A 25,123-nucleotide genomic window follows, 5' to 3' on the forward strand; every position below is an offset into this window, starting at 1 on the left:
AACACTAACGTACAAAGAAATTGTTTTCCTACTAATTTTAAATTGGCAAGGCATCAACAGGCATATTATCTAATAGGCTTCTTATCAAAGCTTCGTGATATCTGAATTGAAAGACTGTTGAACTATTCAGAATCACAGTTTCTGAACCTTTATCAAGAGTGACAAACGCTGTGAGGAATGTGGGGTGTACCTTAGTGGTAGCACAATTCTCTACTATCTATAAGGGCCTAGGTTTGATCCAAAGCACTGGGGGAACAACTCGTATAAAAGCTGTGGACTCAGATGGGCATCTTTTTACAAATAACTTCAGGGTCCATCAGCCCTGGACAGATGAGGCAAATTTACCCAGGGTCACAAAGCTTAAACATGGCAGACCTGGCCCTGAACATGTTTCCTGTGGACGCCTGCCTGACACAGGTCTCAAGGGTGAATGCTCTTCTTCTGAAAGTCTTTGATGGCAAGTTCAGCACTGTGCCTTAGAGGGAGAAGCAATAGCAGGTATGTAGTTATACGGAAGAACTAAAATAAGTCAAAGATGAAAAAGCTGTTGAAGATTCCCTAACCAGACCAATAAAATCTTCTCAATTGTACTGCCTACAGGAAGCCATAGACTCAAAGCCAAAGCCTCCTCACATGCAGAGAAATTTAACCACCCACAGAAGCTATCAAGCACTGGGGCCAGGCAAACAGGTGAAATGACTGAATGATGTTTGGTGGTGTCTCCCAGGCACCACTCACAAAGACCCAAGGCCGCAAAAATATTTACATCTGCAAATATCCTAAAAACCAGCTATCAGGCTGAAAATATCAATCCATCTCTTAATGCCACACACCATTCATTCAACTAATTATTTTAATTTTGTGTGTGGGGGTATGTGCACATGACTGCAGAGACCCCAGGTATTGTATTCCCCTGGGGCTGAAGTTACATAGGAACCACCTGATACAGACTTAGGGAAGCAAACTTGAGCCCTCTGCAAGAGCAGTCCATGAAGCTGGGCAGTGGTGGTGCACACCTTTAATCCCAGCACTTGGGAGGCAGAGGCAGAGGCAGGCGGAGCTCTGTGTTCAAGGCCAGCCTGATCTACAGAGCTAAGAGCAGCACATGCAGTTAACTGTTGAGAAGTCTTTGCAGCCCCTCAACTAATGTTAATTTATAATTTCCACACTGAGGTCCATGCTAAACTAATTGCTAAGAAGATTTTATCTTGGGCTGGAGAGCTGGCTTTGGGGTTAAGAATACTGTCTGCTCTTCCAAAGGTCCTGAGTTCAATTCCCAGCAACCACATGATGGCTCACAACCATCCATAATGAGGTCTGGTGCCTGCTTCTGTCATGTAGGCACACATGCAAACAGCATATTGTGCACACAATAAATAAATATTTTAAAAAGATTTTTGTCTTTAGAAATATCATAAATAATAAAAACTCACAACTGGGGTTTTGCTATGATAATCTAGCCAAGGAGCAAGATAAGCTGGCAAAACCACCTCTAGCCTGCATGATTCCAATCTAAACAACCAGAGACAACCGAAGGCCACTCTTTACCCTTTACAGCACTACTGGGACCCACCTATGTACACATGATTGTCACATCTTTGCTGCCCCACTCACCCTTCACAAAGGACCTGCCTTGCCTCTTACCTCTAGCACTTTCACCAGGTGTCTGTATCGCCCAATGCCATGAGTGGGCTTTGTCTTGTAGTGTCGACTGCTCCTCAGAATACCACCTAAAGAACACAAAACAAAGCCAGAGACAGACAGATCATATGCACAGAGGTAGTTCTTGGTTATTTCCAGTTTTCCCTCTGCTTTTAGCTCATGAAATATCTTCAGCCCCCACTACTCATCTTTTGTTGGGAAATTCACAGTCAGTGGTGGCCCAGGGACAAAATATATTTTAATGAGGCTTTCATTTTTTTCTTGTTCCTCAACAAGCAACATTACTTAGACATTTTTGTTTCCTGGTTTGGTTGGGTTTGTTGTTGTTTGTGTTTGTTTTTGAGGAGCAGTGCTACAGTTGAACAAGTCCGGGTGCTGTTGTGAAGCCTGGTGCCCTGAGTTCCAACTCCAGGACCCACATGGCAGGAGGAGAACGACTCTTACAAGCTGTCTTCTGTTCTCCAAATGTGTACACTCACCATAGACCATAAGTCCTCCATATCTGCACACACAAAAGACCACAAATCCTCCTATGTGCACACACACAACAGACCACAAATTAATAAATGTCCTTTTTGGTGGGGCAGTGTTGGTGCACACCTTTAATCCCAGCACTTGGGGGGCAGAGGCAGAGGCAGAGGCAGGTGGGTCTCTGAATTTAAGGCCAGCCTGGTTTACAGACCAAGTTCAGGACAGCCAGGGCTACACAAAGAAACTCTTGTCTCACACACACACACACACACACACACACACACACACCCAAAAATCAATAAATGTTCTTTTTAACACAGGGTCTCACTGCACAGCACAAGCTCAAACTCACTGTGTACCCCAAGCTGGTCTGAAATTCATAACAGTCCTCCTCCCTCAGCCTTCAAAGTGCTGAGATTACAGGTATAGGCTACCATGCGCAGCCTTTTTGAGGTTTTCCGATGGACACTATGGAGAGAAGGAAGCAAGCAGCACAAAGACAGAGAAGAATAGCCTCAGGAGTTTCTATAAACTGGTTGATTGGTTTTGGTTTTCCTTTTCTTTTCTTTTCTTTTTTTTTTTTCTTCTTTTTCGAAACAGGGCTTCTCTGTGTAGTAGCTCTGCCTGTCCTGGAACGGCTTCTATAGACCAGGCTGGCCTCGAACTCACAGAGATCCACCTGCCTCCGCCTCCCAAGTGCTGGGATTAAAGGCATGCACCACCACTGCCGGCTGGTTTTGGTTTTTCAAGACAGAGTTTCTCTGTGTTGCCCTGGCTATCCTGGAAATTGCTTTGTAGACCAGGCTGGTCTTGAACTCGCAGAGATCCACTTGCCTCTGCCTCTGGAGTGCTGGGATTAAAGGTGTGTGCCACCACCACCTGGCAGTCTGTAAACTCTTAAACATCCTACATTACTGTACACAGCTAAACAGCTCACCACTTGCCTAACACCCAAGTTAGGTCTCAGCCCAGAAAGAAATAAAGGATACAATGTAATCTGTGTTTATAGCACAACAGTCAATATATATTTTAAGTGAACCAAAAATCTAGGTACAGGTATATATGCCATTACTAAGAAAAAGCAGGGACTCTATATATGCACATTATAGTGGGCTCAGGGGAACTTACCTTGCTTTCAACACACACACACTTTTTTGTTGGTTTCACTATATTCTCTTTCAGTTGTCATTGGGTTTTGTTTTTGTTTTGTTTTATTTGGTTTGGTTTGGTTTGGCTTTTCGAGACAGGGTTTCTCTATGTAGCCTTGGCTTTCCTGGACTCTCTCTCTCTCTCTGTAGACCAGGCTGGCCTCGAACTCAAAGCGATCCACTTGCCTCTGCCTCCCAAGTGCTGGGATTAAAGGTGTGCGCCACCAAGCCTGGCTCAGTTGTCATTGTTACTCATAAATTTTAAAAAAATGGCAGTGTGGTGGTATTAACTGTAAATTGACAGGATTAGAAACACCAAAAAGACAAGCTCTGAGCATGTGTGTGAGGGATTTTCTAGAGGAGGTCTACAGAGGTGGTTAAGACTCACCCTAAAGATGGGCGGTACCATCCCATGGCCTGGGCTGGAGGGCAGCACAGAAAAGAGAAAGCTGGCTGAGCGCCGCCATTCATTTCTCTGCTTCCTGACTGTGGAACAATGTGATCATTGCCTCTTGTTCCTGTCACCTTGCCTCCCACCATGACAAACTGTATAGCTTCTAACTGTGAGACAAAGCAAACCCTTCCTTCTTTAAGTTACTTCTTGTCAGGGTTCTGCCTAGAGCAATGAAAAAAATTAACTAATACAGGTATCTCACAAAATTTGGTGAAATGACCAAGTCATCCTATGAGTGTGAGGTAGAATTAGCACTTACCCTTGGTTCTATCTGACTATGTACTTTATGCTGATAATCACTAGGCCATAACACTTGAGTTTCTATAATAATATACTAAACATAACAGAATATACTAACATAGACTTCACAGGCAACTGAAGTTCATCAGAGGAAAAAGAAAAGGAAGATAGGTGCTACTGTTGAAGGAGCAGCATCTAGGCCATAATGTGGAGCACATGCAAAAAGCAGAAAGGCTGTGAGTGTAGCTGGCATGAAGTGAGACCGACCCACCAAAGAGATTACAGCGAGTTGGAGAGCTGGCCCCAGCAAAACTGGGCCTCGTTAAGGGTTTGAATCTCATCATGAACAGCAATAAGCAATCATATGTGTGCTATGTTTGCTAAAGGATTTTATTTATTTTTATTTTATGTGTATGAGTGTTTTGCTTATATGTATGGCACCACATGCATGCAGTACCTGAACAGACCTGAAGAGGGCATGAGACTCCCTTGGAACTGGATAGAGCTTCAAATGGTTGTGAGCCAACATATGGGTGCTGGGAACTGAACCCAGGTCCTCTGCAAGAGCAGCAAGTGCTCTTAACTTCTGATCCATTGCTCCAGCCCCCTCTGTCATGTTTTTAAAAATCATTTTGGTTGCTGTGTGGATGGAGTGGGAAGGAGTACAGACAGAGCATTAGGTGACTAGAAGGCGAGCTGTTGCTGTTCCCAGACAGCCTTACTCTACCCTCTACAGCCACAGAACAGTCCTCCCAAAATAAATTTATCCATTTCACACACACAACTTTGGAAGTATTCACTATTCGCCAGAAAATACAGTCAGCAGTGAACGAGGCAGAAAAGGGTTTTGCTGTGTTCTTCAACGTTTGGTGGCTTCCACGGCCCAGAGATGAGGTTTTCTTAGTTAAGCATTTTAAGGACCCTGACTTTATAACCCAGGTCCAATCTGCTCTCTGGCCATTCGACAGAGGTCTTGTAGTTGCCATGTCTGTGGTGCCTCGTGAGGCTGCTGCCCTCATTTTGGTGTCATCCTTCTGTATCCCCAAACACACAACAATATGAGTTCATCTTCAGAGTTAGAGCTCTCTCATACCTGCCTATACTACATAACAAGACATTATGTGTAAGTTAAATATTCAGACGTCAATCACTATGCTTAAGTACATGGACAAGCATCTAGCAGTGGCTTCAAAAGGGGAAAGGAAAGTAGTCTTGAGATGATGATACAGGCCAAGCTGCCAGGGCTGCAAACGCTTGCCTGCCTCAGTCTCTCATCTGCAGGAACTCCTTGGCAAGGAGACACTCTTAAATTCAGTTTGGGGCAATTCCTATAATTAGAGCTGCTGGTAATTAAAAAGCTGGTTGGAACTACTGTTAAATTAACCATTTCCCCCTTAAATGAAGGGCTTGGGTAAAATTGTCAGTGGTTAAGCTGTTTAATTAGCCAGCTGTTTTTATTGTGAAATGTCTAAGTTTAAAAACCACTTATTCCCAGGAAATTCAACTGGCGTCCCTCCCTCTACTTTATGTCATTAAGCTGGATTTCCTGCTGTCTCAGTAACATCCCGGCCTCCTGGGAGGAAAGGCCACCCTCCACTGACGAGACAAAAAACCCTTGTTTCCAGTTGACAATCACTCAGTTGCCACAGCTGTAAGATGCAAACCCATGCTGACTTACTTCTCCCCTTTACCATGCTTCAGAACTCTGCTTTACTAACACGGGAACCAAACCTGTTGTTCTAGGATAACACAAAACAACTCTTTCAACTACTTCTCTTTAGAAACTGGAAGAAGCATTTTCAGCAGAGCCATGCAGGTAGAGAAAGGGGATGAGACTGGCACAGCACTGGCCAGGAATCTAATTACAGGATGTTCTCTCCATTCAATAGGCTCAAGTCCCTCTAGGACAGGGAAAGTACTAGCACCTGGCAAACAACGTGTGCTCAAAGTATATCTAAACAAGAAAACAAAAATGGTTCTCCAAATATTCTATCAGAGTGGTCTGCAACAATGTGTTCCTGGCAGCTACCCGCTTTGTTTTGTCCTCGCCTTAGTGCTTCTTAGACTGGAATATTCCATAGTCTTTCTACCTTTTGCTCATGCTGTGGCCAGAGCACTCTTCCTTAACCCTCTTTTATAATTTACTTTGAACTACTATGTTCAGAAGAAGAAGAAACTGGGCAGTGGTGGTACATGCCTGTAATCCCAGGACTCTGGCGGCAGAGGCAGGCAGATCTCTGTGAGTTCGAGGCCAGCCTGGTCTACACAGTGAGTACCAGCCAAGGTTACACAGAGAAACCCTGTCTTGAAGAAGAAAAAAAAAAAAAAGATCATGACCATAGCAGGCCTTTCCTTGGACAGAGGCAGCTAAGGTGGTACCCAAAGGGCACTCTGAGGGTAGAAACAGGGCACCTCTCCTTACTCTTCTGAACATCATTATAATGTAATTTTGAAATTGTATATAGCCTGAGTCATCCTGGAATTAGGTATGCAGCAAAGGGTGATCTAGAATGTTGACACAGTGGTGGTTTATAGGATGCTGGGGATTGAAGCCAAGGCTTTGGGTATGCTAAGCAAGCACTGTACCAACTGAGCTTCATCTCCAGCCCCCAAATGGAAGACATCATCATCATCATCATTTTGTCTGCCAGGCATGATGTGACACACACAAACCTATAACTCCAGCACATGGAGGGCTGAGGCACAAGGAGCTCTTTAAGACAACCTAAGCTATGTAACAAGTTAGAGACTAGCCTTTGTCTCAAACAAATATTAGGGTAGAGGAGATCTTACTAAGCATGAAACAAAGCTTAGAAATCAAAGATTAATAAATTTACCTATATGAAAATGTAAAACTTCTGGTTATCAAAAAACAAAGTCATGGCACAGTTAACTGGAAAAACATACAAAGCATACAAAACAGAAAAGTGCTATTTGTCTACTGACAGCTCTTACAGGGGCCACAGAGATGACTCTACAGTTCAGAACACTGGCTGCTCTCCCAGAGGACTCAGATCCAATTCCTAGCACCACCCGGCAGCTCATGAGCATCTGTAACTCCAGTCCCAGGGGATCCAATGCTCCTCTTGGGAGTTCTTTCTCACTTTCCCTTAATACTTCGATGTTTATCATGCTTTCAAATAATAATAATAAAGTGCTACAAATTTGTATATGTTTATATTATTATTATTATTATTATTATTATTATTATTATTATTATTATTATTCAGGTATATAGCCCTGAATGGTCTAGAACATTCTGTTTAGACCAGGCTGGCTTCAAAGTTGGAGCAACTCTCCTGCCTCTACCTCTTAAATACTCAAATAACAAGCATGTGAAGTCACACCAGTCTGGCTGATGTATGCTTTAAATTTTTTGTACTTATTTATTTGTTTGTTTGTTTGAGACAGGGTTTTTCTGTGTAGCCTTGGCTGTCCTAGACTTGCTTTGTAGACCAGGCTAGCCTCGAACTCGCATTAATCCGCATTAATCCCAGGTTCTGGGATTAAAGGCGTGTGCCACCACGCCTGGCTAGCCTCAAACTTCTTAAAGGTAATTCTGAGCCACAGAGACCCAGTTGTGAGTTACAGTACTCAGGCTCTCTGCAAGAGCAGTTACACACACATTCATAACCATCTCTCTAGCCCCAACATGATCATCATATTTTCAGGTTGGGGCAATAGCTCTGTCAGTGAAGTCTGTCTTGCAAGCATGAGGACCTGAGTTCAGGGGCCTAGTGTCCACATAAAATAGTAAGCACTGCAGCACATTCTGTAATCCCTGCAGTGAGGAGGGGGATGGCAGAGACAGGAGGAGCCCTGAGACTTGCTAACCTAGCTGAAATCAGTGACACTGTCTTAAAATGTATACAAATTGAGAAAAACAGCTAATGTCAACTTCTGGAACGTACACTGGCACTGGCGCGCGCGCATGCCCACATGTGCATACACACACACACACACACACACACACACACACACACACACACACCTGATGGGGGCACCTATCTTTGGGTCCAGTACTAAAGCAGTGCCTGTCTACTCCTGCAAGCATTCTAATGATTCCCATATTTAAAGCCTCTTACATACTATCTTGCACACTGTGAGTTCATATTTACTCCTTTATCTCTGGTGCTCGTTTAGTTACATGACAAGCAGCTGCTGGAAGCACAGGGGTCCATGTACTGACAACTAGCACTAGGAAAACAGGAATGTGAAACACACCAGTTGTCTCTTCAAAGGAAAAGATGTATCACTTGTTTTCCGCCGAGAAGGCTGGGGATGGGGTGGCTATAGCCTAGGTGACCCCCGTGTTGTCTACAGGGCCAGGCCACACCACGCTCTCACAAGCAGGACTGGAGGTGTGAATAGCCCAGATGACCTCTGTGCTGTCTGTATGTGCAGGACCTCCAACAAGCCTCCAAGCAGAACTAGAGGTAGTCAGTAACCTAGGTAACGCCTGTGCTACCTGCATGGCCGAGACCACACCAGCTCCTCCCCGAGGCCCTTCAGATAACACATGTAGCCAAGCTACAGAACCCACCTTCATGGGAGAAGTGACATGTACTTTGAGAAGAGTTTCTATGTAATTATGCCTCCTTGTGCACATTAGACTGCGTTACACCAGGAAACATTTTTCCAAACTGTAGTGTACATAAATATGCCTAAAATATACTGCCCAGTGTCAGAATCTAGAAGTTTAAGCCAACACCAGCTACTGAGCCCCGTTTAACCGGATTTCCTTCTTGCCTGTGTGGCTCACTACTCTGCTGGCCCTGATGGTTGCAGACACCCCCACAAACAGCTTTGAATCTTGTCATGGTAGATAACGCAAGTATGTCAAATAACTTAGCTGACATTGACTAAAAGTACTTGAGTTAATGAAATTGAATGGACACTTGTTTCAGATAATAGGCTGAAAAAGCCCTAGCCTGGTAGAGTGTGAGTTTGAAACACAGGTTTGAGACAGTAGCAGTGTTACACTAACAAGAGAAGTAAGCTATTTTTTTAAAAGAATTATTTATTTATTATATATACAGTGTTCTGCCTGCATGTATGCCTGCCCAGCAGAACAAATAGAGGGTTGTAAGCCACCATGTGATTGCTGGGGATTGAACTCAGGACCTTTGGAGGAATGCCAGTGCTCTTAACCTCTGAGCTATCTCTCCAGCACCAAGTGAGCTATTTTCTAAAAACTGTTTATAGCTGGGCCTGGTGGCTCCCAGCATTCAGGATGCAGAGGCAGGTGGATCTCTGTGAGTTTGAGGCTAGCCTGGTCTACAAAGTGAGTCCAGGACTGCCAAAGCTACACAGAGAAACCCTGTCTCAAAAAAACAAAAACAAACAACAACAACAACAAACTGTTTATAGCCAAGCACTGTGGCACATGCTTTTAATGCCAGCACACACTAAGGAGGCAGAGGCAGGTGGATCATTGTAAGTTTGAGGCCAGCCTGGCCTACAAAGTGAGTCCAGGAATTACAAAAAAAAAAAAAAGAAAGAAAGAAAATAAAACTTTATACTGTTTTATTTCACTGAATTTTCAAATACCTTAATACAATTTACAGTAGAATTATCCTCAGTTTTTAAATTTAGGAAAATAAGCTCCAGAGAAGTAGCCCAAGGTCATGGAATAAGTGCCAGATATGGGGCATGCCTTTAGTCCTGGCACCAGTAAGCCTGAGGCAGGAGAATCTCTAACTTTAAATCAACTTCAACAAGCAAGGCTTTGTCTCAAAATAATAAACAAGCGGGGCTGGAGAGATGGCTCAGAGGTTAAGAGCACTGGCTGCTCTTCCAAAAGTCCTGAATTCAATTCCCAGCAACCATGTGGTGGCTCACAACCATCTATAATGAGATCTGGTGCCCTCTTCTGGCATGCAGGTATATAAGCAGGCAGAACACTGTATAATAAATAAATCTTTAAAATAATAATAATAATAATAATAATAACAAAAAAAAACAAGCATGTAATCAATTACCAAAGAAGGACATGGTAAAGATGGAACACAAGCTGACTACAGGGCTGTTGCTCTACCCACTTCATGTTCCTACCCCCGGTTCCAGCTTAAACAAAGACCCCTCTGGCCTCTGCACCCTCCTCACTCACAGAGACCCAGCTGCCTCTGCCTCCCAGTGCTGGGATTAAAGGTGTTTACCACTACACCCGACAATGTTTGGCATTTTAGACAAGATCACTGTAGAGCTAGAGTGATGCTTACAGAAAGCAGACCATACCAAGATATAATCACTTACCTGCAGAACAAATGGGATTCTCTCCCAAAATTCTGAATCTAAAAAGAGAGAGAAAAGTACATTGAATATAATTAGATATTCACATTTATTTGCAAAATGACTATAGCTTTTATATACTAACAGAAGAAGTTCCTCTCTCCTTCCACAGACATTATTAAGCACCTACTATATACAGCTAAAGTGGTTCTGAGGATGCGAACTAAGTATCGATCTCCTATGAGGTCTACACAGGAATGGTAAGTTTAAACAAGCAAGAGCCATGAGACAGCACTGATCCAGAACAGAAACGTGTACGAGGGTCAAAGGAAATGTGGCCAATTCAAGCAGAGAGGTGGAAAGAGGGAAAAGGAACTATTTAAACTGAGTCCAAAACTAAGGGATGAAGAGATGGCTCAGAGGTAAAGAGCCCTAGTCTTGCAAAAGACCCAGGTGCAGTTCCTAGCAGCCGTATAACAGTTCCCAACTGTCTACAACTCCAGTTCCAGGGGATCCAATGCCATTTTGGCCTCCCTGGGCAACAGGCATGCATATGGTACACATATATCCATGCAGGCAAACCACTCATATATGTAAAAAAAATTTTTTTTTAATTCTTTCTCTTCCAGTCCTAGGTGCTTTGGAGGCTGCAGGATACTGTGCAGACGGCCTAGTCCAAGAAGCACACCACACACAACCCATCTCAACATGGCACAGAAATGGCGTCAAGAAGCCCCAGTCTCAAAAGAATCTGTTGAGGAGGTCGACTCCAAGTCCCTAAAGAGCACGTGCTTTGCCGAGACGCACAGCAAGAAAGGCCTGAAGAAGACGCAGGCGAACAATGGGTAGGCAATGAGTGCACGTGCAGAGGCCATTTAGGCCCTTGTGAAGGCCAAGGTGGTTAAGCCCAAGATGCCAAAGCCCTCTGCTGCCTTGCTTTCACTCCCACCCCCGCTTAGGAAGCGGATTCGAAGCTACATAGGTAAGGATTGCAGACTCTGCCAAGCAAAGGTTCAAAGCAAGGCAGACGCTGCAGTACCAGCTCAGGCCCTGAGAGGTGCCCAGGCCCTGGGAGGGCCCCATAGTGAGGTGGGCCCTCTCTTCATCCCTTAGCTTTGGACTCAGTTTAAATAGTTCCTTTCCCCTCTTCCCACCTCTCTGCCAATGTGAAGACACATGGACTGGTGGCACGCCTATGCACCATCTGCAGATGCGGTGCCCTGTGCTGTTTTCACAAATAAACTTGAGGCAAAGGCTGTTTCTTTAGGGAAAAAAAAACTTAAAAAAATAAAAGAGCCTATGGGCTGGGGTACCAGTGGTAGAAGTGTTGCCTAGCACTTGGGTTGGACCCTAATACTGCAAAACCCAAGAGAAGGAGAAGGAGGGAACAGGAGAGGAGGGGAACCGATCTCGGTGACTTAACATGACAGGGAAAGAATTCAGGCAGAAGTATGAAAAGGTGTTTGGAAAATAGCAAGCCACAGGATACAAGTAGAACTTTAGTAGGAGAAAACAGGACAGGAAAAAATAATAAGGCTGGAGAGGTGTTTAGAGCCAGGTCATGAAGAACCCATCAGCTGTGCTGTCCTCACCCTGCGTAGGGAAGGCACCGAAGGCTCCTGGAAGATTTTAAGCACAGGAGTGAAATGATCAGGCCTGCACTTTAAAAACCCAGCAGCAAGGAAGACATGAAATGGGAGGAGGTGAGACTGAGGCAGAGAAACCAGTGAGACAGGCGCCCAGCCTTGCGACCTAAGATGGAGGGAAAGAGACAGCAACAAGAGCCAGGCTTCACAGAGAAGGGAGACAGGACAGTCAAAGGGCTCTGGGCCAGCTGACTCGGTCACTGGAGGATTCCAGGTTCTGCATTCTGAGAAGCTTTGAGACTAAGCTGTGGCACAGGCTTGAGGAAGGCAAATCTGTGACAGAATGCTGACTGGATCCTTTTTGAACTGTGGCATTAGGCAGGATGTTTGATGTCACTGTAACTCAGTTATTTCATCTTTAAAACACAGGCAATGATGGGCAACCTCATGGGACTGAAATGCGATCTTAAACTGAGTCTATTTCCTATTTTGTGAAATGATGACATTTGTATTTGTTTTATAATAGCTTTTGTGAAGGTTAGAGTTAAGACGTAAAATGCCTTGGTCGCACTGCAGATGTTTATCAAATAGTATAAATAATGGGAAATATATTAAAATGGAAAGAGAATAAAGAGAGAAAGGCTTCAAAAGTGTGACTCAAAAAAGAAAACAAAAAACACCTTGTATTTGGAACCTAAATCTGATTTATATAAAGTATATCATTGTAAGGCAAAGGCCTGTCCCCCACCCCCACCCCCACTGCCCCGTGCGTGTGCCCATTGGTGTTTTGTCTGCACATTTATCTGTGTAAGAATGTTGGTTCTCCTGGAACGTGAGTTATAGACAGGTGTGAGCTGCCATGTGGGTCCTACAAATTAAACCCAGGTCCTCTGGAAGAGTAGCCAGTGCTCTTAATTGCTGTACCATCGCTCTAGCCCCAGATTTTTCTTTCTAGACTTCAGGAGTTTTTTGTTTATTTTTGTTTTTGTTTTTGTTTTTTCCGAGACAGGGTCTCTTTGTGTGGTCTTGGTTGTCCTGGACTTGCTTTGTAGACCAGGCTGTCCTCAAACTCAGTGATCCGCCTGCCTCTGCCTCTCGAGTGCTGGGATTAAAGGCGTGCGCCACCACTGCCCAGCTTAGACTTCAGTTACTAACTGTTGTAGGCCATGAAAGGATTATAAAATATATTTTGAGTAAGATGGTTAATAGTCTTCGGATTTAGACCTACCTAGGAGACACACCTATGGTACGTCTATGAGGATGTTCTCAGAGAAGTTTAACTGACCAGGAAAGACTGACCTTGAATGTGGTGGCACTCATGGGCTGGGACTCCAGGTGGAGTAAAAAGAAACAAAGCAAAGTGAGCCCACAGGCAATTCTCATCTCTCTCCTTCTGTGGATACAGACTCCTGTTCCTAAGGCCACAGCTTCTCCACTGAGATGGCCTGTGTGTCCAAACTAAGCCAGTCCTTATTGATAACACTAAGGCCATAGCTGGTGTAGATGCCTTGAGGATTGGGAGCCGAGGAGCAGCATAACTGAATATATTTTGAAAGAATCACCTCAATTTCAGTACGAAGGAGGAAAAAGTAAACTTGGAGAGAAGATGAGAAGCCGATTCCCCAGGGTTTAGAACCAGAAAGCACGAGGCTGAAAACTGGAAGTAAGAAATGCTTTGAATGTTGTTTTAAACAGTGAAAATCCCAACCGTTTGATATTACTAGTAAGGACTCAGGAGCCAGATGCTGGAGTGAAAACCTGCTACCTCAGAAAGCAGAGAAAGCACCCAGCTGACCTTCCTACTGAGCTCCCATCACAGAGGAAAAGGTCCCAACAGCTCACTAGCTCAGCTGACAACCCAGAAGGAAAAGCCAAAAAACTAAAAGGCAAAGATCTTGCTACCTCAGCGCTCAAAAGCCCTCCTCTTCGTCTTCTTTTTTATTTTGTTTTGTTTTTAAAGATTTTCGAGACAGGGCTTCTCTGTGTAGCATTGGCTGTCCTGGACTCACTTTGTAGTCCAGGCTGGCCTCGAACTCACAGAGATCCATTGCCTGCCTCTGCCTCCTGAGTGCTGGAAGTGCTCCAATCAAGCCCCTTTTTATTTACACTGTCTTAAATACTCTTCAACTCAAAGTCTCTCCTACTCTTTAATCCCTCTCAGCTGGTTTCTTGTGCCACCTCTTGACCTAGGGTTAACTTTATTAAATCCTGTGTGGATTAAAGGTGTGTACTAGGGCTGAACACACCAAACAAAAGACAGGTTTTTACAGTTCTCAATCTCGGGGTTCACAATGGGATCAAATATCCTGCAATATTTGACTATATTTGTAACAGTGAAGCCAACAGGCTCTGTTGATAACTGTGGAACAGAAACATAACAGCATCAAGGGTTACTCCAAGGTTCTGAGCAACCAGATAAATAAAAGCGACATTTTCCAAGAATGGTGAAGGAGCAACATAGCAGGAATTAAAATTTGAGACACTTTGCAGACAGATAGTGGATATGAAGAAAGCAACATCATGTCAGCTAGGAATCTACTGTTAGCTGTATTTGTCATTACTATCCTTACCTTAGGAGGGAAAAGGCTTGCTTAGAAGCAGTATCATTCCACAGGCCCAGCACCTACAAGAAAACACTCACATGAAGACCTTACCCTACAGAACCAAGCACCTCATCTCGTAAGGGACACCCACAATACACAAACCAAAAAGTACCAGGTTCTTACCCAGCAAACACCTAACATGCAAGCAAACCAAGGTCCTTTTTTCTTACTCTGCCCACTACAGAAAATGCTCAAAAAACGAACAGAAACCCTCTCCCAAAATTTTTCATCCTGTTTCCCTTTTCCAACTTGATAAATTTTTTTCTAACATCAATCAACAAAAATTATATATCTGCCATTCACAGCATAGTTAAAGGGGCTTTCCTGCCGGGGTGGTGGTGGTGGTGGCATACACCTTTAATTCCCAGCACTCAGTTCAAGGCCAGCCTAGTCTACAAAGCGAGTCCAGGACAGCCAGAGCTACACAGAGAAACCCTGTCTTGAAAAACAAAACAAAACAAAAACAAAAGGGGGCAGGGCTTTCCTAAATATTCTTTAAGTCTCAAACACTTTAAGATAGGTAATTTTGGGTGCTGGAGAGATGGCTCAGAGGTTAAGAGCACTGGCTGCTCTTCCAGAGGTTCTGAGTTCAATTCCCAGCAACCACATGGTGGCTCACAACCATCTATAATGTGATCTAATGCCCTCTTCTGGCCTGCAGGTGTACATGTAGGCAGAACACTGTATACATAATAAATAAATAAATCTTTAAAAAGATAAGTAATTTTTAGAGGGGAGGGTGGCACACACCTTTAATCCCAGCACTTGGAGGGCAAAGGCAGGTGGATCTCTGTAAGTTCTAGGCCAGCCTGGTCTACAAAGTGAGTCCAGGACAGCCAAGGCTACACAGAGAAACCATGTCTCAAAGAACAAAACAAAAACAAAAAAGATAGGTAAATTTTGGCAACTACAGCCCAGAGAGGTTTTCTTTTTATAAAAAGTTACAGCTAATAAGAGACTAAGAAGACTAGCTCACTCCAATGGCCTTGCCCCTCTCACAGCACACTGACTTGGCCAATAGCAACAGTAACAATCGCATTACCACATATGAGAAAACAATTCTAATAAGAGGAGGCACCTGGACTTTTATTCTCACTCTGCCCTGCTAGCACCCATCTGAAAAATCAGAGTGCTGTCTGACTAAGGAAGAATATGGTATACAAAAGTCCTTTTTATAAACTAGGAACAACGTCAGGTGTGGTGGCGCATGCCTTTAATCTCAGCACTTGGAGGCAGGCAGATCTCTGTGAGTTTAAGGCCACCCTGGTCTACAAAGCAAGTTCCAAGACAGCCAGGGCTATTACACAGAGAAACTCTGTCTTGAAAAAACAAACAAAAAACCTAAATGGCTGTCCTTAAGATCCCATAACACACAGAGAAATTTCTGCTCATCATGGGTAACAACTTCAGTTCTTTTGAAAGGAGTACGTAAAAAGCTTACTATGCAAAACATCAAAAATCTGAGAAACTGTCCCAGCCAAGACTGGGGAAATGTGATGACTAAACGGATCCTGAAACGGAAAAAGATTAAAAACAAAAGAAACCTGAATAAAGCATGGACTTTCGTTAATAATAGTATACCAACCCTGGTTTATCAACCATAGAAACTATGTTACTAGTATAATTTTCCATGTTTTTTTTTTAAACTTAAGACAGACGAATACGTGTGGCAGTCAGAGGACAGCTAGAGAAAACCGGTTCTCTATTTCCACCACATGGGTCCCAGAAATCAACTCAGGCTGTGAGGCTTGGCAGCAAGTACCTCTACCTGCTGAGCTATTGCACTGGACCTACAATGTTAATAATAGAAAATAGTGGAATTTATGTGAACTCTTTGTGCTGTTGACACCTTTTATAAATCTAAAACTATTCTAAGACAGTAATTTATTTGCTTATTCACTTATTTATCTATTTACTGTTATAGTGCTAGAAATTGAATCCAGGCTCTGTGCACTTTGCCAGGCCTCAAAGTTTCTTTTTAAAAAAGCCTCCAACTGCTAACTACTATGTTGCATATTGAAAGGAATATAAAAACAAAATGTAACAAATATGATAAACTGTAAAACCATTATATTAAATGAAGCAAGCAAGCCAGTCAGTCACAAAGGGCCAAATACTGTATGACTGGTTTCCTTGAATGAGCTGGGTGGTGGTGACGTGGCGCACGCCTTTAATCCCAACACTCTGGAGGCAGAGGCAGGCGGATCTCTGTGTGTTAGAGGCCAGCCTGGTCTACAAACAGAGTCCAGACAGCCAGTGTGACACAGAGAAACCCTGTCTGGGGGCAGGGAGGGAAGAAGGAAAGAAAAAAAAAGGAAAGGAGGGAGGAAAGGAGTGGGTAAATCTATTAGAGAAAGAAAGTAAATGAAGCATGCCAGAGTGGGGTTGGGGTGGGAATGGCAGCTAAGGAATATAGGTTTGTTCTACAGTTGATGAAATGATTTGCTTACATTAAACAACTAAAGAAACCATGGGCATTATATAATGAAGTAAAAATATATGTTATGGCCAGGTGTGGTGGTGCACGCCTTTAATCCCAGCCCTCAGGAGGCAGAGGCAGGTGGATCGCTGTGATCCAGCCTAGTCTACAAAGAGACTCCAGGACAGCCAAGGCTAACACAGAGAAACCCTGTCTTGAAAAAACAAAACATATATATATATGTGTGTGTGTATGTATATCAGCAAGTATGCCTGACAGGACATCCTGGGAAAAGGGCTGAAGTCCTGAGCTTTTGTAGGTTATAGACTTTCCTAAAGATCTGTTCAAAATCAAGAACCTTCCCTGGAAACAAGTGCTCAAATGGCACTGATATCCAAAAGGTTTACCTACTACTTCAGGAGATTCACTGAAATGCTCAATATCATCCAATGACCTCTACGCTGAGCCATTATGCTCTTGGGTACAACATAAACAATCAAGCTTTGTTTGGGGAAAAAATTAGCAAGAAATGAATAAATGGTCATTCTTGCAGCCATATATTAATCATCCATATCTATTTTGTTGACTGCCTATCCTGTGTCAAAATCACAACACAAGGTAAGCATTACTAACCCTATTTTATGGTGTAGAAAACTGAAACTAGAAAACTGAAACCCAAAATCACAGAGTAATTCCTCAAAGCTTGCACAGGATTTGGGGGTTTTCTGGCTCTAAAGTCCATAATTTCTCCACCATTCTACACCTCTTCTTCCAAATGAAAAAGTGGTACTTACTAGTACATCATCAGAAGGAGAGGGGATGAGATGGTACAGTGGGTAAAAGTGCTCGCCAGGCAATCCAGATGACTTGAGTTTGATTCCTAGAACTCTTAGTGGGAGAAGCAAACCAACACCTGAAAATTGTTCTCTGACCTCCAACCGCATATGCACACCTGTACTCATAAACATCACTTCCATACACACTAATAATAAAGAAATAAAGTTTATTAAATAGGGGGGAGTATCACATTTAGGAAAAGTCTCTCAAACAATGTGAGGACATAAAGATTATAAAGGATGTGAAAAGAAAGAACAAAGGGCAAAGAATATAGATCTTTAAAAGTACAATTATATCTTTATTATAAAAGACAATGTAGGAGGCTGGAGAGATGGCTCAGTAGTTAAGAGCACTGATGCTTGTTGAAGAATTATTAATATTTAATATTGAATTATTATTTTAGTGAAATCAGCAGTTACTCTTGAACCAACTTTATACCGAAACAAGCACACAGAGAGACCAGGTTCTATTTATTTAGCCTATAGTACAAGGCTACACAGAGAAACCCTGTCTTTTTGTTTGTTTGTTTGTTTGTTTGTTTGTTTTTTGTTTTTTGAGACAGAGTTTCTCTGTGTAGCCTTGGCTGCCCTGGATTCTCTTTGTAGACCAGGCTGCAACTCACTCTGTAGACCAAGTTGGCCTTGAACTCATAGAGATCAACTTGCCTCTACCTCTGAAGTGCTGGGGTTAAAGGCGTGGCCAACTACACTCAGCTAATTACATTTTTTAAACTATATAAATTGTGTATAGAACATCCTTGCCCTAATACTGGCCAGAGTAGGAAACTAAGAGCTTGGGAGAGCTCAAGTTGGCTCCCCTATCACTGGCCACAGTGTAACCTCAAAGTTACAGCAGATAATGCAAATTCCCTCCTGGCCAAAGATCCATTCACATGACAAACAGAATAGAAATTAGAGTGAGCAGAACAGAGTTTTAAGTGGGTCATTTCAAACAGAGGAGGTTTGGGTGGAAAGAAAGATGTAGATGAGACTGCTCTCTCTCTATTTTAATTGCTCAGAATCCTGAGTCTCTACAATAGCTAAGGATTTAATTATCTAAAAGTCAGACTTAAATAGTTGACAACTTTCTGGAAGACATTCAAATTGTGGTGTGAACTCAGCTCTGGGAAACGTGCGTTCATTTCCCTGCAATGCCTGGCATTATTTATCAGGACAAAAGTAATCTATTTTGAGACTGAATCCACAAACACTCCCCACCCCCTCTATTCCTTGCCCAGCATAAGCAGCAGATGAACAACTCTGGCTCTGCAAACAGAAGAGAGGGACAGTGACACCAGCGGATAAATGAATGAGGACACAGCTGCTGCAGCGGGTGACAAAAATACTTGTCCTGTGAGCTCTGGAGCTAGCAACCAAGGAAGAAGTGCATAGTTACCAAAGACACAGGCACAGGGAAAAATCCTGGACATCGTGTGAATACCTTCTAATGAGAAAGTCTGGATTGGGTGTGAATGAAGTGGTTCAGGGCTCGAGGTGAGCAAACGAGAGCTGTTTGTTTGTCTTAGTTTTTTGAGACAGGGTCTCTTCTACATAGCCCCGGGTGTCCTGGAATTCACTATATAGATCAGGCTGGCCTGGAACTCACAGAGTTTTGCCTGCCTCTGCCTCTCAAATGCTGTTAATAAAGATGGCACCACTATGCCCAGCTGAGAGCTGTTATGAAAATTTAAGAATGGGCTTATGGCCGGGCATGGTGGTGCACAGCTTTAATCCCAGCACTGAGGAGGCAGAGGCAGGTGGATCTCTGTGAGCTGGAGGCCAGCCTGGTCTACAAAGGGAGTCTAGGACAGCCAAGGCGGCACAGAGAAACTGTGTCTCAAAAAATAGCAAAGAACGGGCTTATGTATTACTACTAAGGCCCCACTGACCGAGTGCCTCTTCTGTGGCAAGCACTCCACATGCTCTTATCTTTCCTCTAAGTCTCAAATAGAGGCCCTATTAAGACACCTGCCTCAGGCTGCTGAGATGGCTCACTAGGCAAAGATAATTGCCGCTGAGCCTGACCACAAGTTCAATCCCTAGGACCTGCAGTGGCAGGAGAGAATTGATCAGTTGTCTTCTGACCTTCCACACATGCGCAACATGGCATGCATATGCCCATACACATACACACAAAAAATGAATATTTTTTTAAACTGCCTTCATTTTATAGAAGAAAAAAATCCATAGGTTTACATCAACTGACTAAAATTATGGGTTTAGCAATAGGTGAAAATCGAGGTCTGGCCATATCCAATGCCCATGTTTTTCCATTCTGCCATGCTACCTGTCAACACTTGAGCCAGACTGGCTTCAAGAAGTTAATGAAGCCGAGCGTGGTGGCGCACGCCTTTAATCCCAGCACTTGGGAGGCCCAGGCAGGCAGACTGATGTGAGTTCGAGGCCAGCCTAGTCTACAAAACAAGTCCAGGACAGCCTGGGCTACACAGAGAAACCCTGTCTCGGAGAAAGAAGAAGAAGAGGAGGAGGAGGAGGAAGAGGAGGAGGAGGAGGAGGGGGTAGTTGCTGTTGTTAATGAAGCTGGGAGTGGTGGCACACGCCTTTAATCCCAGAGCTCTCAGGAGGTAGAGGCAGCTGGATCTCTGTGAGTTCCAGGCCAGCCTGGTCTACGTAGAGCAGTGCTTCTCAATCTTCCTAATGCTGCCACCCTTTAACACAGTTCCTCACGTTGTGGTGACCCCAACCATAAAATTGTTTCATTGCTACTTCGTTATTTCATTGCTACTTCATAACTGTAATTTTGCTACTGCTATGAATTGTAATGTAAATTTTTTTGGAGATAGAGGTTTGCCAAAAGTGCCGCAACCCACAGGCTGAGAACCACTGAGGTAGAGAGTTCCATGTCAGCCAGTGCTACATAGTAGGATTCTGTCTCAAAAAGGAAAAGAAAAGTCTAATGTTGACAGCTAACAAGTGTTCTAGGTGACCCCACTATCTTTTTTTTTTTTTTTTTTTTTTTGGTTTTTTGAGACCGGGTTTCTCTATGTAACCTTGGCTGTCCTAGACTCACTTTGTAGACCAGGCTGGCCTTGAACTCACAGCGATCCACCTGCTTCTGCCTCCCGAGTGCTGGGATTAAAGGCGTGCGCCACCACACCTGGCTAGGTGACCCCACAATTAGAGCTCTATCCCTAACACATTCTCTTGATTCAAAGCAAGCTCTAGTCTACACTCTTTCCTGGGATACACAATATGCTGACATGGACTCCAATTCTTACAATTCTTGCAAAGAGTCGCCTTCTTCTTCTTCTTCTTCTTCTTCTCCTTCTTCTTCTTCTTCTTCTTCTTCTTCTTCTTCTTCTTCTTCTTCTTCTTCCCTTTTTTAATTCAGGGGTTTCGAGACAGGGTTTCTCTGTGTTATTTTGGCCGTCCTGAACTTGCTTTCTAGACCAGGCTGGCCTCAAACTCACAGTGATCCATCTACCTCTGCCTCCTGGGTGCTGGGATTAAAGGTGCACCACCACGTATGGCTTTATTTTTTACTTTATTGATGTGTGTGCTACGTAGTTCCCCCAAAGGCCAGAAGAGAGCTTGGGGTCCCCTGGAGCTGAAGTCATATGCAGTTGTGAACCTGTAACTAGATGACTTCCTAGTGCTCCTAACCAATGGGCTGCCTCCCCTGAGAGATCCCTGAGCAGACCAGTTCTTGCTTGGATCCATCCCTCCAAAATTTCTAATTGAACTGAGTAAATGGAAAATACCTGTAGACTGAGCTCCTTGGGGGAATAAGGTCAGAGGATCACTTGACTCTAGAAGTTCAAGATTAGCCTTGGCAAAAAGTGAGACACTATCTCAATAAAACAGCCTAATTCAAAAGAGGAGGAAGAGAAGAGGACGTAACAAAGAAGAAACCCAAAGCTTCATGTTCTCCTCACTGTCCTTAATCAGCACACACAGCTAACAGTGCTGCACCCAGAACCAGCACACACAGAACAGTGCTGCACCCAGAACCAGCACACACAGCTAACAGTGCTGCATCCAGAACCAGCACACATAGAACAGTGCTGCATCCAGAACCAGCACACACAGAACAGTGCTGCATCCAGAACCAGCACACACAGCTAACAGTGCTGCACGCAGAACCAGTACACACAGCTAACAGTGCTGCACCCAGAACCAGTACACACAGCTAACAGTGCTGCACGCAGAACCAGCACACACAGCTAACAGTGCTGCACCCAGAACCAGCACACACTGCTAACAGTGCTGCATCCAGAACCAGCACACACAGAACAGTGCTGCACCCAGAACCAGCACACACAGCTAACAGTACTGCACCCAGAACCAGCACACACAGCTAACAGTGCTGCACCCAGAACCAGCACACACAGCTAACAGTACTGCACCCAGAACCAGCACACACAGCTAACAGTGCTGCACCCAGAACCAGCACACACAGCTAACAGTGCTGCATCCAGAACCAGCACACACAGCTAACAGTGCTGCACCCAGAACCAGTACACACAGTTATGAGTGTCCCATCCATAACCAGTACACACAGCTAACAGTGCCCCTATCTATGGAAATGCATCTGCTCCTTACATAACTTCCTGGTTCAGAACCTACATTTTTAACTACCTGAAATGTCTCACACCAGGAAAACCCAAACCAACCTCCTTGTGTCTTCCACTGTTAAGACAGTTATTTTTCATACTAGCACTTTGAGTATTTGAATACAATGATCAAGGTTTCCAGGTTTTCTTTTTCTAAGTTCTCTCAAAAATTGCATTTGTGGGGGCTGGAGAGATGGCTCAGTGGTTAAGAGCACTGGCTGCTCTTCCAGAGGTTCTGAGTTCAATTCCCAGCAACCACATGGTGGCTCACAGCCATCTATAATGTGATCTGATGCCCTCTCCTCCTCTGGCATGCAGGTGTACATGCAGATAGAGCACGCCTTTAATCTCAGCACTTGGGAGGCAGAGGCAGGCAGATCTCTGTGAGTTCTCAGACAGCCAAGGCTACGTAGAGAAAGCCTGTCTCGAAAAACCCTTTAAAAAATGCTTTCCTTTGGCTACATGACTGTATTGACTCTCAAAAATCTATCTTCACATAAGTCATTAGGTACACAAATTTTATGACCATTGACATTTGAATTTCCACATCTGCCTGCCAGAATTGTTTAATAATATGTGAAAAGCAAATAAAACTAAACAACGGACTACAAAATACCAACATTCTTGCTAGCATCACCCCTTACAATGCACTCATTCCTACTTACAGTATCCTCTATCGTACTTTTTGGGTTTGTTTTTCTTCTTAATTTTTTGAGATAGGGTTGAAAGTAGCCTAGGTCAGCCTCAAACTCAATCTGAAACTAAGGCTGTCCTTGAACTCTTGACTGTCCTACCTCCACTTCCTAAATTCTAGGACTAAAGGCACTACCCCAAAGTCTGGCTTTGTAAAATGGTGGCTTTAATGCCAGGTTTCCAAGGACTCTTCCAGAATATGGGGTAGTTGGGAATTATGTTCCTTGAACAGGGACCCTGCCTTTCATCATTCCTTGGAATGAAGAGAAACAGAACCAGATAATTCTGGAATGTTGAAATTGATTTATCTCTATTATCCTTGCAGCAGACCTGTTATCACAAATTGTCTAAAGAGAACCAGAAAGTCCTTTCATAAAGGATGGTGTGAAAATTCACATTTAGAGACATTGAAGGGTGGACCCAAGTCCATAAATGGCAATGACCGTATTGATGTACAGATACGTTATGGAAAGTCTCTATAAATAATGGCTGAAATACAATTCCAGTCTGAAGAGGAAGAGAATGGCAACAATCTAAGCAGCATGGCACAACCGAAAAAGCCCAACTGAGAGCTGTTAAGGGAAGAGAAAAATAAGGCCAGCCACAGTGGTGCATGCCTGTGATCCAAGCACTGGGCAAGCTGATGCAGGAGGATTCTGAGTTCAAGAGCAGTCAGGGCTAGATAGACTCATATAAAGAAAGAAGGCAGACTGGAGACATGGCTCAGAGGTGAAGAGCACTGACCGCTCTTCCAAAGGTCCTGAGTTCAATTCCAGCATCCACGTGGTGGCTCACAACCATCTATAACGGGATCTAATCGCCTCTTCTGTCATGCAGCAGTACACGCAAGCAGAGCAGTATATATACATAATTAATAAATAAATCTTTAAAAATGGGGGAGGGGTAAAGAAGGCTCATCTGGTTCTGCAGTCTCTTAAATAAGATTTTGGAAGCCAAGAATAACAACAAGGAAATGTTGGTTCACCGGGTTCTATGATAGTCTCTTAAATAAGGTTTTGTAAGCAAAAGTGTAGTTTACCATTATCATAATCCTTTTATTACTGAGTAGCTTCATTCATATCCCAATCGCCAGCAAGGAAAGATTCTTTTTTTTTTTTCTTTTTCTCCCCGAGCCAGAGTTTTTCTGTGTAGCCTTGGCTGTCCTGGACTCCCTTTTGTAGACCAGGCTGGCCTCGAACTCAGAGATCAGTCTGCCTCTTCCTCCCCGAGAGCTGGGATTACACCGCGCCCCGCCGCAAGGAAAAATTCTTAAGCCCGATTAAATGTTAAAAATAAAATGGCCTGCTCAAGATCAGACAATTTATAGGAACTATATCTTGGCGTCCTGATTCCTTATGTTGGCTCTCCCCTTCCCATAAACTGGGGTGCAAGGATGACAAGTGCAGGGGGCGTGGCGCGACACTGGAAAGTTCACCCTGGGCGGAAGGGAGAATGGAGACTGAGGTGCCGCGGGGACTCCTGGGAAAGGCCTGTTTGACGAGTTCTAGGCCCGGATGTCTGCTCGCAACCACCTTCCAGCTCTGCTTTCCCTTCCGCTTTCCACCGCGCCCTGCGTGCGTGGAATCCGCTTTACCTTTCCCAGGGTTCCGCTCATTCTTGACTTCTGCGACTTCTAAGCAAACCAAAGATACGCCCCAGCAGCAAGGACCCCCCCTAGGCTTCCGAAAACGCAGCCGGAAAAGGTCTTATCGGGTCCGTCGACAAAATCCGACCGAGCTTCTCTCTACTCCCGCAGCACTTTAGTTCCGGAAGTTTAAAAAAAAAAAAAAAAAAGGACTAGAATGCTCCCCAAATTCCACTGCCTCTCCGTGTCGCCTTTCCTGTGATTTCTCTGGACAGTATTAGTTGCTATCTTTGTTACCCAGTGCTTTTAACATAATTTTGGTATCTCATCAATGAAACTGTCTATTATTTACTATCTCTTCCCCATATTTAATTGTATTTCTTTAGGACTCAGATCCTGTCTGGCTAATTCATTCCCGCGTCTAGTATAGAACGTGGAAATCTTGCTGATTAAGCCCGTGTGAACCTTCCTAACTTTCCATATCCTCATAATAACTGAGAATAACTTTCCTTTATTGAGTGGCCAACTTGTGCAATACTTTGCACTCAGTACTTCGCTGAGTTGTTACAGATGAAGATATTGAGGAATCAGGAGGTTACGAGACTTGTCTGAGAACCAATG

General features: G+C 43.8%; 1 protein-coding gene across 2 annotated transcripts in view; it reads right to left on the reverse strand.

Moving 5' to 3' along the window:
* Positions 1-24,665, reverse strand: part of MRPL48 (mitochondrial ribosomal protein L48) — a 49,623-nt gene extending 24,958 nt beyond the window's left edge. The window contains exons 1-4 of one of the 2 annotated variants that reach the window (XM_084772962.1): positions 24,512-24,665; positions 14,363-14,415; positions 10,231-10,268; positions 1,645-1,730 (exon numbers count right to left, since the gene is read on the reverse strand). In XM_084772962.1, the coding sequence (XP_084629088.1) occupies positions 1,645-1,730; positions 10,231-10,268; positions 14,363-14,415; positions 24,512-24,532 (198 nt within the window). In that variant the 5' untranslated portion in view covers positions 24,533-24,665. Of the gene's footprint in view, positions 1-1,644; positions 1,731-10,230; positions 10,269-14,362; positions 14,416-23,956; positions 24,404-24,511 lie in introns of those variants that run through there. The other variant, XM_084772961.1, reaches the window with a different exon arrangement.
* Positions 24,666-25,123: the final 458 nt, after the last annotated feature.

Source organism: Acomys minous (assembly GCF_964271855.1).
Source record: "Acomys minous genome assembly, chromosome: 2".
NCBI lineage: Eukaryota > Metazoa > Chordata > Mammalia > Rodentia > Muridae > Acomys > Acomys minous.